This window comes from Gymnogyps californianus, chromosome 3 (genome assembly GCF_018139145.2).
Source record: "Gymnogyps californianus isolate 813 chromosome 3, ASM1813914v2, whole genome shotgun sequence".
NCBI classification, from domain to species: Eukaryota; Metazoa; Chordata; class Aves; order Accipitriformes; family Cathartidae; genus Gymnogyps; species Gymnogyps californianus.
This window is the reverse complement of record NC_059473.1, coordinates 18555054-18575472: the sequence shown is the minus strand read 5'-3', so window position 1 is coordinate 18575472 and position 20419 is coordinate 18555054. Positions and strand designations below refer to the sequence as shown.

Genomic DNA, 20419 nt, shown 5'->3' with positions numbered 1-20419 from the left:
AAAAGACGGGGAATATATTTAACCTTCTCGGTCTAACTGCTTCCCTCAGCTCAGGCGGGATGAGCCTTATTAAGTTCAAGGGTTTGTGAACTTCTCTAGCTAATTTTGGGTTCAAACAGTTCAGAAAATGAGTTCACAAACCCTTTTTTCTTACACTTTAAACTAATTTCACTCCAAGGGAGACCGATGCTATTTAAACCACATGTCTTCTAGCCTAAAGGGAGCCCCGTGCTATGTGGCCACGCTTCAGGAAAGCTCTCCCCTACTTTGCGTAGCATCTCCAGCACATGCCTGACTTTCAGCATGATCGAAGTTGACAGGATGTCTGTCGGCTGGGCAGTTGTGAGTGGGAATGAACGTGCCCCTGAACTGGACCTGGCTGGGAGGCAGAGGCTGTTTTTGCCTTCCTCCCTCCCCCCTTCCCTCAAGTTAAGCCACCGCAAGCAGCATGCAGGTGGCACCAGCTGCATGTGCTTTGCCCCTGCAACCTCTCCTTCCACCTTCATGGTCTTCATTGCACACTCTTGCCATGTTTTCCTCATTCTTCCCGTTCCCCATTGATTTTTTTTTCACCCTGTTGTGTCACTTCATGTCACCGACGCCCTGCTGGTTTGGGGTTTTTTTTGTGGTGATCGAGGAATGTGAATTTTACAGCAAACTCAGTCCACTGGGTGCATGCAGAATGGCTGGCCATGGATGTATAGACCTTTTTCTGCTATAGAAACGGAGGCATTGACATGTGAAGGGGCAAACCCAACAAGGCGAAAGCACAAAAGAAACTAGGGGTGAGGTTCAGCTCATCTAGCTTCAGCTACCTGAGAGTCGGGCATGCAAACTACATGGTTATCTACATCTTCTTGCTAGTGAGAGCCGGAGGACCTCCAAGAAGTCATTCTTTCCAGATAGGCTGTTAAAATGAATAACCTTCTAGAGGTGTTTACCTTCTTCCGTGGCATACAGGAGGAGACTAAACAATTATCTCAGGCTAGACACCCAAGTTTTAATTATGGCGGAGGCAGTTCAGCATGACTAGCCTAGTGCCAGGGTGGGAGGTGGCACCACAGGGTCTGCAACTGGGAGCTTTTTGCTGGCTCCCTGGGTGAAACTCAGCCAAATAAACCATCTCTCCCAACAGCAGTGGCTCTGGAGATTTCTTCTGATCAGGTTTCTTCAAAACTGACTGCTGTTTCATCACACCAGGAACCTCCTCTGTAGACAAATATCTAAGGTTTGGTGGAAGAGAAAGGTATGGAAAGTCACTGATGGCAAGTCCCTATAAAGCACCAAATACTCACTTAAGTTAAATATTATACTTCATGCAAACTGTGGCCAATCATATTTTACAGAGGTCAGTAATAGTTACAGAGGTTTAGCTGCTCAGATTAAGCAAGGCAGAGATAGGAGGAGGCCCTGGAGAAATCTCTTGGGCTGCTACCGGGAAAAACTAGAAAGGATGCTGCATGGAGAGGAGCATGTGGGCAGGATGTGGTCTGTGAAACGCTGCAGCAGGCACCTGCCGGGCAGCTCAGAAAGGCCCTGGAAAGGGGCCAGGATGGCCTGGGTGTTCGTCCGGGAGCACCAGCGGGGTGCATGGTGGCACGCAGCATGGCTCTTGCCTGCCCCATATGAACGCCCGCAGGCTCTCCCCTCTACCACGCACAGGCACCCACAGCAGACCCAGCCAGGAATCGGCATCCGAGTGCTGTGGATTTTGGCAAATCCTATTTCAGCTCAGCTGAGCGTCCCATGGATAGACAAGTCATGAGATCGAACACTACAAAGTCCCTTTGTCCTCGGGTGCAGGGGATAATAACCCCAGCATGGATCAGCTGAGCCTGGCAGGGACTGATGAGCCCCTGCAAAGTCGCCCCTCGGTCCCATCATCGGAGCAAGTTTACGCACGAGACCCTTCTCTAAAGCCCCCTCTGCCTCCCCCGCTTGCGAGGGTATCCCAAATCCCATCAGTTGGAGCATTACCAGATTAAACCCACCGATTCAATGTCAGAATGTGTCAATTACTTAAAAGGCTGTGTGGAGAGTAAAGCAAGCTGCGGGCACCAGAGCAGGGGAGTGTAGGTGGGCTGAGAGGCAAATCCCACATGCACACGCATGCACACACATGCACAGCCCTCTCAGCACACTGGAAAGGGTTTTACCCACCCGAGGGTGCATGGCGAGCAGCTCCACCTCTGCAGCTTGCCCGACCGCCCAGCTTCAGCCAGCTCACCTCCACCCCTCAGGACGCAGGGGTGTTGCCACCCTGGCCACCAAACAGACGCCGTTTTAACCGGGGGAAATCCCACCGCAGCTCTCATTGAAGCAGGGGTCGGTCATCACCCCCGCAGGCAGCATCCAAAGCAGACTTGACAGCCACAGCGCTGGCAGTAACCGCAGTGGAAAAGAGTTGTCAAACACCGCTCAGGAAGGCTTGCGCTTGACAAATATTTGTTGAGCTGATTGTAACCCACCCAGCTCATGCTTCTGAATGCAGAGAACCTGTGGGGAAGAGTTTAAAACCCCTATAATACAGCCACCCTTTTTCCTCCCCCAGCACAGCTGGAGAAAGCTGCAATCCTGGGCCATCTCCTCACCCCAGCTGAGCTGCTCCCAGCATGGAGCACAGCAGAAGCGGGCTGTTACATGGCAGTGAACACTCTGGGATTTTATTCCCGTGTTTTCCTTTGTATTGATTCCCACCTTTGCAGGCCAGAGCCAAAGGCATCAGCCAATGCGACCCCAGAGGAGCTGGGGAGCTGCCTTGCTGTAGCCAGCCAAGGCACTGGCTGCTGCTCCGTCTCTGCAGCTTGCAGCAGATCTGTAGGCTGTGAGCGTGTGGCTCCCAGCAGGTATGGCAGGACATTGTGCACACCAGCGTGCAGCCACGAAGGCACCTGGGCCAGGGGGATGTTTGGGAGAGAGGTGCTTAGTGGCAGGACACACTCTGGGACTGATGGAGCAGGAAATACCTGGGCTCCTGAGCCGGCTGAGGGCAGAATAAAGAAGGAAGTATTGAAAATAAAAGCAAAGCTGCTGTGACATTTTCATGCTTGGCTTCTGACATCCTCTCCCTCTCGTACACTTGACTTCCTTGCTTATTTTTATCAGATGAAGCTGATGGTCGCTGCTACGGTAACCCTATGTGGTTACAGCTCTGGCAGTGAACAAGTGCTCAGTGCATGTTTCCTTTGCGGCTTCCCTCCCCGCTCTGTCTTCCCACCCCTCAGGGCTCTCAAAATAGTGTGTTTGACTTTGTTATGCCTTCGTTGTGAACACTGCCTGTTGCGATGGGCAGGGGTTCACCCCTCCAGGCTCTGCTCGCTTAGCCCACCAGCCACTGCTGTCTTCACCCTCTTCTTGTCCTACCTTTGCTGTCTTCGGTGGGCAAAGTACAGGTCTCTGACCCCAAGTACAGGGCTGGGTTTTTTTGTTTTAATGTGGAAAAAGCACAAAACAACTCTCCTGGGGCTGATAACGTGGGTTGGGGGAAAAAGCTCTTCATTGACAGGATAAAGTCTGATTTGAAACAACAACAAAAAAAAACTTCTCTTGCCTTGAGCCCACTCCTTCCCCTTTTAGAGTCATTATAGGGAAGATAGGACCTAGAGGATAAAGGCTGGTGCTCTCTCCTACACCACAGAGACCAGTTCATCTCCCAGGACTTTCCACCAGCCCCAGGTAGCGACGACCCACTTCTCCTGGGATGGTATCAGAGCCTCATCAGAGGATTTATCCGTGCTCCAGCCCCACCAGAGTAATTTCTGTTGATGGCATTTCACTAGCAAGGGTTATGGCTCTTACTTGAAGACACGTTCAGGCTCTGAAGCACTTCCCCAGCTGCTCTGTCTCCAGTTCTGGCACCCAAACTGCACCAGGGTATTACAAGCAGCTACCCCAGTTTTTCAGCTCGTTCTGTGGCCGTCGGCGCAGCATGACAAAGCCGAGCCCCACTCGCTCCTTTCCTCTAGGTGAACTTCCACCGAGCGAAAGTTAGGAGCTGTGGAGGGGGACGGGCAGCCCTGGGGTACATCCTGGCTGCACATCCAGCCCTTCAGGCACGAAACCACAGAGCCACAAAGGACCTTCGGCAGCACAGCCCCCCCACTATCGCACCTTACAGCCCCGTCCCCATCCTCCTCCCCTTTCTGCCCCTAGCTAGCAGCCACCCATGGTGCCCTTCCTCACTTCGCAACTGCTCTCGTTTTCTCCAGCTCTGCTCATCACCACGTTCACACACAGCGCTAACACCAGTCCTGGGCACTTCCTGGGTGAAGCAGGTTTCTCTGCACTCGGTACCTCCCTAGGTGTTGGGCCTGAAATCTCTTCCCTCCCCCTCCTAAAAACAACACTTACAAGCTTTCGTTTTTATTATGACCGGTTTGAGCTTACTTCAGCAGAGCTGCTCTCCAGGTGGACTTGCACAGCCCTTTCTGAAGGTGGATGATAGCTGTAGCTGTAGAAAAGAGACACCTTTTTAACCGGAGTGGCTGAAAAGCCAATGCCGCTGTGCTGTTGACACTGCTGGCCTCCAGGAGGGCCCAGGCAGAGGTGCGGCTCAAGGGATGCCCCACGCCTTTGCATGCAGCCCTTCTGCTGCAGGGAGCCCCGGCACGCTTCACCCCAGCCAGAGCATACTCAGGCAAAGAAACCCTAAACGGGTTACAGCAGTACCCACCAGCCCCCACCCTTTAATCCAGCTTTTCACCAGAAGACCCTGAAACACAGCAGCGACGACCTTGCAGCAAGACAAGTAGACATGTACTCACAACATGCTCCTGGAAGTACAGATGCATTTACACAGATGCCACCAACCATTGGGGCATCAGACAGGTGCATAATTAAACTCTGCAGTTCTTCTCTCTGGTCCAGGCCCAGATCTTTGCTTTCCTAAAACTGTTCCTTTTCTGTCCAAACATATGCAAAAAGGCATCATTTGAACCATGAAACACCCAGAGCTTTTCTCCTCAAGCAAGGATTTAGGGATAGTAATTGCTCTTGTTTATACAGAGATGTTTGCTGCCCAGGATTGCTTTTTGAGAGCTCAGAGCACATCCATTACAGGCCATTGCTCCTTGCATCCCTTGGTTTGTTCCAGGTGACTAGGCTAGCATTTGGATTTTGTTTTGGTTTTGATTGTGCTTCAAGGTATCTCAAAGCAGATCAACATCACAGGCATGAAACTCCATGTCCTCAGCTGCTGGGAACATCCTACAGGGACTAAAACGGGAAGGAGACAGCTCACCTGGCAGCTGGAAGACAATGCTGGTTCTCCTGTTGCTTGCAATAAGGAGGAGCATGGTTACACCAGAGCAGGACTCAGACCTGCACTAAGGGGACCTGTATCCAGGGGGTGGCTGCTCCCCATGTGCAGCACTGATGGTGAATTACCTTTGCACTCCTGCAGAGCAACAGTTTTACCTAGCTGCAAACATAGGCAAAGCCAGATGCCGAAAGTTCATTTGTGGAGTGTGTTCCAAGTGACTGTGTGCTTTGATGAAGCTGAACAGAAGTGGATACACACCAAGAAAAACAAATGAAATATTTGGGAGAGTGAACATGGGCTGAACTAAGCAGGGCAGCAGCACACAGCTTGCTATGTCATCAGTTGCAACTACAGGGCAAAGCTTTGAGGAGGACAAATGCCTCAAGTTTAAATGACAGCCAGAAGAAACATTGCTCTATGTGCAAAGACAGGTCCTTATGCCACCCACCAAGTTCTTGGGATGACTCAGGGTCACCCATTCAGAAGCAAGCCCATTATCATTTGGTGATACAAGTTCCAGTTTGACCATAACAGCTGGAGCCAAGGACCAGGGAAGAGCCCCCTTCCAGCCACTGCTCTCCTGCCAGCACTGCTCCAGGCTGATACAAGGCAGACGCCCCCCAGGCAGAGCGAGCCCCACTCAGAGGCCAGCCCTTCTGATCTGGCCCCAAAATAGCATGATGCATCAGAAAACAAAGTGAGTGGCTTCATTTTGATATGAGCCTGAAAAACCTGTTCATGTGAAGCACATGGAAGTAGCAGACAAGTTCAATTCATTTGCAGCTTCCCTAAACCAGTGCTGTATTTTAATCAGAAACATTCTGGGGAAGGACTGAACATCTTCACTGATTTCAGACCAGCACTTCATCTTGGAAATGCTGCTGCAGCTTCTACAAGGAAAGCAACTCCATGCCTAAGGAGGGGAAGAAATCAAGGCACCTTAGCTAGAGGTTGATTGAAGAAAAGGAGAGGCAAGCTTCAACATTGCATTTATGTTTCTACAGCATAAAACATCCATGAGGGTTGAGCACGATACAATTCATCTTTGAACTGTGGGGCTCATGTTGAGCATGCCCTCAGTTCAAGCATTAAATCTGAGGGTCATTAGTTAGTGTATTTAAACCAGTCTCACGTAGATATAATGCTCTAACCTCAGCCCAGCTTGTTTGCATAGGTAAGATTAGAGTCTGTTACTTGCCAAATCACAGGAACTTCTCTCCATGTATCTGAAAGATAGGGCTATTCCAGGGCATTTGCTTCTTATCACCTGGGTTTACTGGAAAATTTAACCCCATTAAGTAGACAATTTGAATTACTGAATCCTGGCGTGGTCAGATTTCTACACCCAGGACACTGCATTGGTACCAAACAAGTTCAGAATTGCACTCAGAAATGCCATTTCCTCCAGGTCTTCCTCTGGCAGCACTGTCAGCTGTAGCACACAGCCATCAGTGTGTGGCAAGGTATGATCAACTAAAGAAAAGTTGACCTTTAGACCCAAAACAGCCAAAGCAGACAGGTAGCTCGGCTGAGACTAACAGCACAGCAAGACTTACCTTCATGCTCGCTGCTCAGGGCAGGGTAAAAGCATGCACAGGGAACACGCACAGGTACTACATTAGTACTAAGAGCAGCTATGAATAGCCTCCACTCTCCGTGACTTCATGCTCTGTAAGGTTAGGTAAGGGGTTAGACATAGATTACAGATAAGTAATTATAGATATAAATACAGATTTTTAAATATAAATACAGATTTTCAGGACCAAGTTGGAGCACCACTTCGCTGCAGCCTTTCACGCAGCAATAAGCAACTGCAGGAAGATGGAAGGCTAAGATGCTGCCCCTCACTCTAAGTTGATTCAGGCTTACAGTCCCATAAGGGCATGCTCTGAGGTCAGCCACGTGCATGAAACAAGTGTCTCCAGGTTCACAGAACAGCCTCAACTGATAGACATGAGTCTCTTCAGATATTTGCAGTAGCCTTGCAAGTCAGCACACCTCAGACCTGAAACACAAGGACTGGCCATTATCTGGAAGGCTGACCATCCCAACCTGCTTTGACAGTAACAACAAAGCCAGTATGTTTGGAAAGCATTTTCAAACTTTATTTACAACTGTCACAGTGACAAAAATGTAGTTTGAAAAAAATGCTAGCTTCTCCCTGAGGCTCAAAAAAGAATTACAGAAATATAGAATGTATATCATACAACAGGAGGAGTTTTACTGGAGTGCTTTGTTCTTTAGATACGTTCAACAACAAATAGAAATATACACAATACTTCCAAAAAAGGATGCAGACAGAAATACGCAAGTCTTTAGGGCAGACAGCAGGTCTGAAGTCCAAGGATTGCCATCTCATTGCTGCCCACAAGGTAATATCTTTGATATACAGCTTTGACTTGGTGGTACAGATGGTAGAGACCAATAGAGTAACACTTAGAAATAAGATGACTGGCTGGTATGCAGGTGTACAAGCTCATTCCAGTAAGACAGCAAGACTAGAACAAGTGTTACAGATACAACAGCTGAATCCATCACTAGAGAAAATGGTATCACCACATCATGACCATTCGGTGATCAACCATCCACCAAGACGGGCAGGGAGCATGTATAACCAGATCTGCGTTGCTGGACCAGAGACCAGTCACACTGTGGGAACACTGAATTTCTCCTGCTTTGTGCTAACTTATCTCCAAACTCCTGTCTGAAACAGTTATGCAGAGCTGATAAATTATTGCCATTATGTTTAAACACAAGCAAGACAAGACTAAAACAATCCTGCCAATATGTTAAAAGCAGTTCCCAACCCCCACCAGCGTTTAACTACTCATGAGGTATTAAAAATACAAATACACACATGTCCAAATAGATTTTAAAAATGGAACCAGTTATAAGCAAAGGGGGGTGGCATTGGGATTATTATGAAAGTTTGGTTAAGGCCTTGACATTTCTTTTTCTCTTGCATGACCCCAGATTTGGTTTAGGTGGTAACTGTTCTCATCCTATCCCAAGACCAACTTGCCCCCGAGCTGGTCCCCAAGCTGCGAGATCATCACTTTCCAGGAAAGCAGCGGGTTACCCTGTCTGGCAGCAGACTGGCCACCTCCCCAAACAGAGACAGATGAATTCTCCTTGAAGCAGGATATGGTGAAGAGGACACAACCACAGACTTCACAAGCTAGTCTGCATGTCATTAAACACCCATGAATGTTTCACCCTTGCTATGAAGCAGAAAAAGATCTTGTCTCAGGACATCCAGGCTAATCCTCTCCCAACAGACCCCTCCTGCAAACCCCCTTTCCCACTGGTGATCCACACTAGATCTGGTGTTTCGTCTTTGGATTACCTCCAGGTCTGGCAGCACTCGCCACCATGCACACCCCTACCAGCCTTTCCTGCACTGAGGACATCCTGCAGTGCAAAGCTGGAGGAGATCCCCCACCCCAGCCCTCTCAAGCCCGTTGACCAGCAAGTTGGAGACGTGAAACCCTACAGTCTCAAGGACACCAAGGTAAGGAGGTGTAACCTCCACTCTGTGGCTTTGGGCACTGTACAAGACGAGACCGACCACAGCAGCCTCGGCAAATAGGAGAGAAAAATCCGAGGTGTTCAAACCTACATGACCTCTTGCTGCAGACAGAAGCATCTTCACATCCAATGTGCATTACCTCATGCTAACCACCTGCAAGATAAACTAGGGCCTCACAGTAGAGATGACAAGCAGCAGCCTAACATTATCCTGCAAATACAGCTGTTCAGCATTGAAGAGTCTAAAGGCAAACAGAGGGGGAGAAAACAGCTTTGGGAAAAGAGGCTGGAAAACAGGCTCAACAGCAAGAGCAAGAAACCCAACTACTCCTACGGACACTCATGTTACTCTAGGAGGTGCCAAACCGGGGAGAGCTACAGACCCCTTGTCAGTAGAGCATTTAGCCATGCTTTGCTACAGACACCCTTCCACCCCCCGACACACAAAATGGAAGCTGTAAGAAAGGCAAATCTGAGAGATTACAGCTCTGTTCTCACACTTTTAGCTGGAGGCAGCTCCCGGCTGAACACTGCTGCCTCCGACTTTCCTCCCCCTCCCCGAGCTCCCCCCTCCAGCAGTCCTCGTGTGGTCATCCTCTGCCATGTGCTTGGAATTTCACTGCTGCCTCCGCCTCGGAAAAATACAGATAATGATCTCGAGAACAGCAAACATTTCTCTGCGTTACTTCCTTCCTTCCTCAGGAGGTCTGGTGACACTGAGGGCTTCAGTTCTCGATACAGAGAATACAAGAAAACTAAGATCTCGCAGGTGCAAAATTGAACTTGTCTTTTTTTTTAAAAAGACTTTCAAAAGAAGTGTGGCTCTTCCTTCAGAAGGGTGCAGTCCCTTGCCTTTCCTCAGATGCCATTTATTGCTCCTTGTTGTCCTTCTTTGCATCTTCACAGTTTTCTTCCTCCTCTTCCTCCTCCTCCTGCACAAGGAACTCTTCAGGTGGCCATCTCAGCTCACCGCTCTCCACATCACCCTCTGTTGGCTCCACCACGATTGAGGGCAGGCGGTCCTTAAGCTTACAGTAACGGTCAAAGTCTGAGGGGTCGGGGAAGATCTGAAAGAGCCAAGAAACAGTTTGTGAGAGGGGCTGCATTCAAGCAGTCTTAGCCAAAACCCAACTCAAGACACTTGAGTCTTCAGGGCAGACTAGTCTGGACACAGAGTAAACCACTGAGTGATGGGAAGACTCTCGAACTTGTAAATAAGCTTCTCTAATCTCTGAGTATTGGAAATGAGCACGGCCCAAGAGGCTTCCAAAGCACACGCTTGCTTGGATAGCACTCAGCAAATACACATCTGCCCTTTTGGATATTTATCCAAATGCCTCACCCCCACTACCACTGCTTTTGCATTAATGCTCATGAGTTTGCACACTGAGCTATCTCGATCAGAGAATCTGAGATCTCATTTCCTGCTGCTGGTCAAGCTGCACACGAGAACAGGCTTGTGCTCCAGGCTGTGCTGCTAGAAGGGAGAGGAGGCATGTGGCAACCCAGTGCTAGAGCAGTCCAGACCCTTGCAGCAAGGGCCGGCATCTGGTATCACTCCAGGGCCACAGCACCAGACTGAAAGAGAAGTTCAGCTGCATTTTAGAGATGATTTTGGTAGTGTTCTGCATGCTACAGCTACCATACATCAGCAGTGAAACTCAGCAGGACACTCATTTTATGGAAGGGTTGGAGACTGGACCATATTTCTTCGGGCAGGAGGTACCTGTAGCATAGCCAGCAATTATGCATCGTATTCCTCATGCAAGGAATATGAGGACCCCCTTTACCTGCAGCCCCCCAAGGTGCACAGAGCAGTACCTTACCCCTTCCCTCCCACCCACAGCTTGCCATGTGGATGCACAAGCTCATGCACTGCAGCAGCACCAGGGCCCATACTCGCTGGCCATGCCACTGGGATGCACACTTTGATCCTACTGGGAACTGAGGCAAAGACATGGGTGCAGGAAAAACTGCCACTGCAGTGCTAGCAGGAGCTTTGCACGACTACGTTGCAATGTGAACAGAAAAAGTTGTTGTTACTTATAGGGATGCCCTACTAGAGGAACAGCTCCAAACCCCAGCTCATCCAGAAGAGAATTGCCGGGTGACAAGAACCAGTTGCCACATCAGATCCCCTGGCTGGTAACCAGAAGATTAAACAATTACCACCTGTTTATTTCAAACAATTTTATCGGAGTGCCCATTTCACATTATGGTTGCTTTTAAACATCCCAAAGAAGATAATGACAAAATGCATTTTCCCCTCAAGGTTGTAGATGGGGTGAAGAGTCAGGCACTGTACTTTTCTTTGAACATCATTTGCATTCAAGTGAGTCATAAGAGCATCCTTGCACAGAACAGCACTGCCAGCCTCAGACAGGCACACTGCTTGTGTGTGCCTCAGTTTGAGAGCAAGATCTGATCTGCTTTGATCTCTGTGGTTCCAGTTACAAAAGCAGGCTCCCCATTCAGGAGCCTTGAGCTTTAACGATGAAGCATCATTCTCCTCATGCCAATCATACAGGTACCCACCACCTTGGGAAGCCCTGGCCCAAACCCCAAAGTGGAACAACATCCTATCAATTTGTTCTTCAGCCTAGCCACTATTAACTACACCATTACCACCTTGTCAATATTCAGTCTTCTGCTGTTCAGCCACATTTCTCCCTCGCATCCAAAGCTTTGTGGCAACCAGGTTACCAACCTGAGAAAGCCATCGGGTTGCTACTTAATGCAAAGTCAGGCAAGGTAACTGAAGGTAACGCACAACACAGGGGCTGTTTGCACACATCCATCTGGTCCTGAGGACAGGGGTGCAGGAGCCCAGCTCCCACTATGGCACCCACCATCCGTATGTATTTCAAGTGCGCAAGAGCGAGCGAGGTCTTTGAACACGGCCACGTTAACATGGACATTGCAGTATGAGCTACTTGCTATTAGTCACTCCCAGTGCAAGTGAGACAGTAACTGTTTCTTGGAGCTTTGTGGCTTCTGCTTGGCCAAACAAAGGCAGTTTCAGACACATGGTGCATTACTGGAAGTACAGTTGGTGGCTCTTAAGCATCAACTCTTATCTAAACTCTGGATAGGAAAAAAATACCCTTGACATTACATGGTTTAGAAGGTTGCAATGGAAAAAGAAGTGTGGTTCAGGAGGTTACATAAGCTGATAATGTCATGAAAATAGCCTCCTGTGCAAGAAAAATAGCAGTATAATAATTAAACTAACCTTTGGCTGCTATCATTTTAAGCACATTAGGTCAAATTGGAGCAATTTCTTTGAAAATAGCCTGCCAGATTTTTTTCCAGAAACTAAGTAGCAGTCATTTCCTTACAAACAAATATCCCTGAAATGTGGTGTGCAGCTTTTTTATTAAAAAAAGCCTAGCACAATCTTATCTCAAACAGCTGCAGGACAGGCCGAACCCAAGAAGGTCAGGATTTTTTCCACTAAGTCATGCTTTTTAATCGTCGAGGCAGCATGAAGTGAGATGTTGCAACTGCACTTTCAAGGGGCATGGACAGTGAATGGAAAAAATACACAAAGGCAGATTTCCTCACATGTGACAAGCAGGGCAACACAGCAGGCCAAGCACAGGGACCAAAGGAAAAAGGGTTTCAGATTTAAGACTGTTTGCACATCTGGGGAAGCTGAGTGGAAAAGTTACCCCAACCAGCCTCCCCTCTCACTCCAAAATAAGCTGCATTGCCAGACTCTTTATAAAAAAAGATAAAGAAGCACCAGCTTTCTGCTGTCCCACGCCAGTAGTGCCATGTTGCATTTGTTGGTCCTGTATGCCTAATCTGGTCCCACTCCAGATTTAGACAATGGGAAGAAAAAAACAACTCTAAAACTTGCAGCAAGGTCCCCACTGGGAATGCAGCAGCTCAGCTCTGACCTGCGAGCTCTGCACCCTTTTGCACAGCAGCCAGGACAGCCTGCCTAGCAAAACCTACCTACAAGCCTTTCTGCTCACATTACCCAGCTCAGGTACGTGGGAGGAAGACTTTGCATCTCCTCACCACCCAAAGAGCACAGCAGCAATGCGTTAACTTCTTCCTCTCATTTATCAGAGGGAGCCACCTTGCACCCAGCTGAAGCAGATGCCTGCTTCTGGCTGATCTGGTCTCTTCATGGGGGACATGTGACAACCACCAACTGGTTGCGAAGGCTACCTAAAAGCAAATTTAGCAGCAATTCAAAGGTATCTTCCTCCCCTCACTTGCATGATACAGCATGAGGGGCTGCAACTGCTTCCGCAGAGCCCCCCCTTCTGTAGCTAAGCCCCAGCTCCTGGCCCATGGAGAGACACATCCAACACCTTTAGAGCCCACAGAGGACATGTGTATTGCTTCTTACACTACTCACAGCTTCTCACTAGCAGCAAGACTGGTTTTCACAGCCCTCTCCAGCTTATGTTTTGGGAACTGCTCTCCTCATGGACTGATCCAGATCACATACAAATTGACCGAACTCTTGCCTTGCAGCTGGAAAGGGCAGTGAAAAGCAGAACTTGAAACGAAAGCTTGAACTGATTTTAGAAAGATCATGTTTGCCTCCGTTTCAGATGATCTAGCTCTACTATCCTTGAATGAAGTCTTGGCAACAAGAATGGAAAGTTTTCGTTGCCCTGGGGAGGCTCATACCCTCCCTCAGCATTCACAGGGATGAAGAAACACCAAAAGCAGGAGAGATGTCAGACAATTAAGAGGATTAGCTCAGCACTACCATAATCCAAGTGACACTTGTAAATTCAAAACAACTTCCACATGTGTACTCCATACCAACACCCATAGTTAAAATGCTTGTCTCCCCTCCCATGGGGCTGAAAACTATTTCAATTATATTACAGGGAGACTAAGGCAATGAGATCTTTCCAAATTAAGTTACTGTTTTGGGGGAAAGCTTTGCTTCATTGTGGTAATACTATACAAAACTGAAAAGTCTGTACTGAGAGGCATACGACTTCAGGTACAGGATACACCCCTGATGTACACATCACACATCCTCCCAGTACTAAAAAGCTAAGTTTTGTGCCTCTTCAGCAGTATCAAGCCAATATTCCAAATCGCAAATCAGCATTTAAGTTCTTAAAATAAAACTTTATTGCCATTGAGAAGCATGGCAAGCTCATTTCAGGAAATATTTAAATCATATCTCGTGTCCTCTTTGGAGGAATTTTCCAGCTATAAGAAGCGGTGCTAATACATACATTTACTCACACAGTGGCCACGACTTGAAACCGAGTTCCATCTACTATGCACCCAGCAGCCTGTGACTCAGGTTTATGAACTATGACAACTCCCCAGTCATGGACAGATTGCCCTGTCTTGGGGGACAGTGGCAGGGAAACTTCATACATCATAACAACTTTCCATCCGAGTAACAAGGCATCAAGTAGGGAGGAAAAAACATGCACTGAGATGTTCCGATTAGCTGCTGTCTTCAGTTTGCATTTCAGTGGAACACTTTTTTTGCATAGCATAGCTGCTAACATGATTAGTTTTGGCTCTGTTTATCCCATATCCTGCTTCTGCCTTCATTTAAGGTCCCAGACCCTGGAATACACATTGACTCAGCCTACTAATCTTGTCTAGTAACCATGCATCGCACATGCTATGTGAACCAGTTATCCTAAACTCACTTGCTATCACCACCATTTTGCAGCCCAGTCTCAAGACCTTCTGCAGCAGCAAGCACCAGCTCTAATACAGGACTTCCCCTGCACAAATCAAGGCTGCACAGACATGAAGCTCAGTACAAGCAAACAGGACAATTACAGAGGAAGCTCAATCTCCACCCTTTGCCATCAGCCCCTGGGTCAGTAACTTGCTGGTCCCCCAGTTTAGCTGGGGGGATGCAGCAGATGCAGCTCAAACCCCTCAGCACCGAGCACCACAGCTCCATGAGAAAGTCAGTGCTTCACTGGTGCTGGTGAAGAGGTGTTGTATTCACCAAAAATGGTTTCCCCAACAAGACAGAGGACCCAAGCTTTTGCCATAGACACTGGATGGAGCGTTAAGCCTATTTACCTAGACTCAGTCAGTCTGACACTATTCACAGCTAGCTGTGGCTGTGATTAACCTAGACAGATCCTAACATGATGCGATCATGACTTAAAGAGCTCAAGTTCCCCATGACAACCAAACCCCAGCTGGTGGCATGAGGCAAGCTCAGCCTCCGCAGGCCAATCTCCTAAAAGGGAGCCTAAGGTCCCACAGGACCAGCGAGCCTGCCAGACAGCCGGTCTGCAGCAAAATAGCACGCCTAACTCAGGACACAGCATTTGCTCAAAATAAACACTTTGGGCATCAAAGTGTTTTCAGTTGTGCTCAGACCCTGCTCCACTTCCAAGAAGCAAGGAAGGGTTCAGGTCAAGGCACTGTTTTGATAACAGCTCCACGAAATGATTAATTCAGTTTCAGTAGCATTGTTTGTGCTGCTGTGAGATGGCATCAGAGGACAAGCTGGCAGAGTGCTGATGAGACTTTTCAGAGAAACAGGTATATCTAAGGGCTGGAAAATAGCAAACAGCACATTAGCTCTGACTTGCAGTGAAAAAGGCCCGGCTCACCGGAGATTGCCAGGCAGGAAGCGCATGAAGCCCTCCATAGGCACATCTGTTTGTGGCAGGGGCATCTTGAGCCATCAGCTGCATTTCAACGAGTTTTTTGTTTAGTAAGTCCCATGGGAATTATGGGACATCTATTAAAGATCCAGAAATAGCTCTTCACTGCAGGCACAAGACCCAGCATGACATCATCTCTTCAGCTGCATCTTCTGTTTTGTCTATGCCACCCTCTTCTGAGACTCATGCCCTGATTTCACCATTCACTTCTGCTCAGGCCCTTTAAATCTGTTGGCAGAACCATCTTCAGGGGGCTCAGAGAGCAGCTTTACATCGCAAATACAGTAATAAAAGCTGCTTTACATAGAAAGGTTTTGAAATTAGCACATTAGCCTACAAGCATTTTGTGTATTAACTGGAAAAAGGCATTTCTACACTGAGAAAGCACATTTTGCAAGTGAAACTGTACAAATTACTAAGCCTACACAGGCAACTCAGTTATCACCGATATGAATTCTGCAGTCTGAGTTTTCACATCATTGCTTAAAGAGCAGTGATGGCCAGCCCACCAAAGGCCAGGAAGCTTCAGCAGGGGGGTGCACACCTTCAGCTGATGTCTAGACAGACAGACACTCCAGAGCATGAGCAGAGACAAAGGAGTGGAGGAGACAGAAGGAAAAAGTCAACAATCCAAGTCTCCTCCGTAACCAGCAAGACCAAGACAGGAGCCCTGAAGTTCAGTGAACTCCACAGGACAGAGGAATCAGATTGCTGAAGTTTATACTCGGGGTATGAGTTTGTTTCCTCAGTTTACTTCCAAGTAAAGGGAAAAATACTTTGAAACAGTACTGTTGGTAGGACAAGACTGTCTGCAGCACGTACTGATGTGCTTTACAGTTCCAGCAAAGCTGCTGTACCATCTCCTCTGGTCCAGACAGTTTCATGTCTGCATATGGTGGCAGAAGCAGCCCCCAGGCTCACAACTAGCATCCCATGGACCAACTTCCAGGAAGTCTCTGCTCTACACAGCCTGAAGGGGGACATTTTGAACCTTGGTTTGAGGTCATCTCTGCAGTAAAATAAATCCAAGTTCTACTACTAGAACAAGAGAAACTTTTGAAACTAAAAGCTTGCCTCTCTCAGTTCTGGCTCCACTTTTTTTCCCCTCTTGTAGCCAGCCAAGGGCTGCTACACTCGCATCGTGAGTGCCGGAATCTGCAGATGAGTGGAGGAAGATGTTGCAGCATAGAACAATAAGCCTCAGTGTAAGAGCAGTCATGCTCCATTAGCCCTGTCTGGTTTTAAGTTCTTGCACTACAGCCCTCAGACTAGCATACAATCTTCCATGTACCATGTACTCTCTCCATCAGCAAGATGAAGCACAAAGTGCCAAAGTCTGAGGTAGAACAAAGTTCATGGTGCAATTTACATCAGATTTGTCCTTGCTGTTCTAACTTGAGTTTTCAACCCTTTAAGGATGCTTTCAACTTACTTACCTTGATTTACACTGTGACATTCTCAGCCTAGCAGCCAGAGGAGGAAGGCTGGAGCCTGCTCCCCAATCCTCTTTACACTAACCTGATTTAGAGGCAGACCTCATACACAGCCCACACACCACTAGTGCCACATCAGGATCTTCCATTTCAACACCTCAGCCCTTGCTGCCATCAGTTTGGCTTACATCAAGGTGAAGTACTGGCAGGCAGTTCCCAGCTCTTGCAGGCATTTGAAAAAGTCATCTATGACTAGACCACTACAGAGAAAAGATCCAGGATGCAAAAGCACTGCACAGATACGAGTCATCAGCATTTATGACTCACACACCTTCATGTTCAGATGATCCACTCAAAACTGAACAGGCCCGTTCCCCAGTTGGCCCAAGCAGACTTATCAAAGTCATTAGCACTTGGGGAAAAACCTCACTGAAGCAATCGTTAGAACAAGGAGGGCACCTAGATTCTGCCTCTCACTAGAAAATTTGGGTAGAGGCATTTGACCTGACTGGGTTAAGCCTCTTCACATGGTGACCCATAAAGACAACTGAACATCCCATGCAGGCTAGTTTGATTGCTTCAGGTTTAACAGCCACTCTCATTGCTGTACACTCCCTCTATAGAGGGAGGAAAGAGAGGCCATGTGCTTTCCACTAACTCAACCACTGAAGCACAGCACAGCTATTTCCACACACAGGCAATAAACCAAACAACTTGCACTATTCAGATCCAGAATGCTGACCAAAAAAGCAATGCATCCCCTTTTCCTCCCCATGGCTTTGGCTTCTGCTGGAGGCCTCAGCCATGGCCCAAAGTTCAGTTGATTTCATGCTTCAGTGCACTGTTACTGCCTTGTAGCTCATTTTTCAGATGTAAATATGCAAGCATACAACAGCACACCTCATTTAAATGCAACTTAAAGCAACTGCCTGTGTGCAGGTTGTGTAACATCTGCAAAGGAAGAACCCTGCATCGGGATCTGCCGGTAAGTCACCCGGTGCACAGACCAGATGCAAGTCATCCGCATGCACTCGGCGCCTGTGTTATATCTCATCAACAAGTCTCCTGGAAGAGTAGGAAAGCCTGGATCTGGTAAGCTAAGATGCACAACTTGCCCTTTGATTAACTATAAGCTAGGAAATGAAAGGGATATTGAGACTAAAGGATTAAGGCTCAAGCTGGTTTCTAAGACCACCTCTTCACCCCCGTCATCAATCTAGAGGTTAATAACTAATTACATTGTTCAGAACTTTCAGAATGAATGCAGCTCATGCCTTCAGGTATTGATACCTCCAGTGACGTTTCAAGGCTTTTTTAGGCTGCCTCTGGCCTCGCTGTATCTTATAGAAGACTGTTAACCCTCTCAAATGGGCCCATCAGTCAGGAAAACCAAGAAATAGATCAAAAAATATAAGTGCCAAATAAACAACTCCCTCCTGCTCTAGGCAGATCATTTGTATGCTGTGTTACAAAGATATCTCAAGAGTCCTCTCAGCCCAGTGAGTGGTACGAACCTGTCTTCAACCAATCTCCCCATCTCCCACTGAGCCCCCATGAATGCTGAATGAGTGGGGGCTCAATCACTTCAGAAACAACAGAGTCCTTTGCCAATCCAGTCTGATACTGAGTGATATTTTAGACAACCGGCTCTTGCCAAGCAAGCATTCCAGTCTGTTGACTAGTTCTCACTACAGCAAGACCTGCTATTAGGTCAGGCTATGGAAAGGTACATTAGACCGAGTTTGCAGTCCAGCCCAGGCAATTCCATAGGGGATTACTGCCTAAGCAGCCAGAAAAGTACTTACCTGATATGACAGGCCGTCCTTGCGGGGGCTTAGCCCAATCTCATCCATAGCTGGGGTGTTCATCATCACTTCAGTCATTTCAGCTGATCTCAGATAATCAGGGCTAGAAACAAAAGACAGCATTCAAATGATCTGAGGGGCTCCAGGAGGGCTGGGCAAGATTTAAGTAGCATCGGAAAGAAAAGCAAGCAGAAGAGGCTGTCGGCAGTCTATTTCTGGTCCCTTCCTTCCTGCCCTCCCTTGGAAGGGGGTGGAAAAAGCTCAGTACCTCGTAAACTGGCGCTACATCCCCTGCCCCTGGGAGCAACTCCCTGACTTTCTCCCCAAGAGCACAGCTCAAGAACACCTCGGGAGGCTCGAACAGCAGCAGTTCACGCTTAACTCCACTTCCTCCAGCTCTGCCCCCTAAGGGGGGAAAAGTAAAACAACACAGCACATAAGTGCAAGCGCTGGGGTTTTTTTTGTTGCTTTTTTCTTTTTTTTTTTTTTTAAGCTGGTGTGCTTTAGCTCCTGCTGACTTATTTTACAACCTCAGGGACTTCCACACCAGCGGAGCGCACGGCGCCAATTCCAGCTCTGCTTTTACAGCCTTAATGGCATTTCCAGCTCGAGAAAGTGAATTCCCACAGTTCGCAGCTCCTCTGTTGCGGCTCATCCCGCTATCGCCCGCCTCGCACCGCCCGGCGTGTGCACCGCCGCCACCGGCCTCTTCTCACCCGCTTTCGGAAAACCACGTCCCGGGGCTCCACGCCGCCCCGCTGCATCGCCTACTCCCGGGGCACACGCCGCCGCGGCGGGAGGGCGGCTGAAGCCCCGGCAGACACGCGGGGGCTCCGCTTCAAGCCCCCCACGGCCACAGCCTGCTGGGGTAGAGCCCCCTCCCTCCCTCCCGCGGGCCGCGATCCCTCCCCCGCCCCCACGCGGGAAGCGCCCACTCACCAGGGCAGGGGACACAGCACAGACATGAAGTCCCGGCGGAGGCTGCCCCGCGCCCTCGGGGGTGGGGAGGGGGGGGGTGGCGGGAGGGGCACCCAGGCGCACGGCGCTGCCCCGCGAGCAGAGCGGCACCGGCGGACGCTGCGGGACGGTGACGGCGCGGTGCTGCGGTAACTGCGCTGCCCGGGACCGCCCGACCCCGCCGCTGCTGCTACCACCACCGCCGCCTCCCGTCTGAGCCCCGCCACCGCGGCCGCGCCGCCTTAAATGGCCCCGGGGGGCGGGGCCCGACCCGCGTCCCCGCCCCCCCGCTTGACGTCAACATTTTCATGAATGGCTTGGGCGCGCGCCGCCTTGGCGGGGGGGGGACGGGACGGGACGTGCGTGTCCCCGCGCTCGCCCCGTCTCGCGAGCGGGAGGCGGTGGCGGGCCCGGCCCGGCTCGGCCCGGCCCGGCTGCTCCCGCTGTTCCCGCTGCGGAGAGGAGGGGTTCATTACTTTTTACCCTGGCTGCGGGGGCCGAGGTGGCGTGCGGCCCCCCCAGAACCGCCGCTGGCTGCCGGCCGGCGCGGGGGATGCACCGAGCATCCCCCGGGCCGGGGCTGGGTTTCGTCTGCGGGAGGCGAAACCCCCTTCATGGTGGTGATGGCGGGGGGGAGGCCTGGGGCAGGCGGGAGGCTGAGCCGGAGCGTGAGCCGGCCCGCTGCTGCAGCCGGGGAGGGCTCCGGCACACGTTCATGGCGCAGAGAAGTGGCAGTGGCCGGCCAGCCCTGCTCCGCTGAGCACCTTCGGTGCCCAGCACCTCTAGCTGGAGTAAAAGCAGAGT

General features: G+C 49.5%; 1 protein-coding gene across 1 annotated transcript; it reads right to left on the bottom strand.

Annotated features, from left to right (window-relative positions):
* Positions 1–9346: 9346 nt before the first annotated feature.
* Positions 9347–19790, bottom strand: LBH (LBH regulator of WNT signaling pathway). Its single transcript, XM_050894152.1, has 3 exons — positions 19598–19790; positions 18659–18761; positions 9347–9855 (listed from the first exon to the last, which is right to left on the bottom strand). The coding sequence occupies exons 1-3, from the start codon at positions 19621–19623 to the stop codon at positions 9658–9660; spliced, it is 327 nt and encodes a 108-aa protein (XP_050750109.1). The 5' UTR covers positions 19624–19790; the 3' UTR covers positions 9347–9657.
* Between the last annotated feature and the right edge of the window lie 629 nt (positions 19791–20419).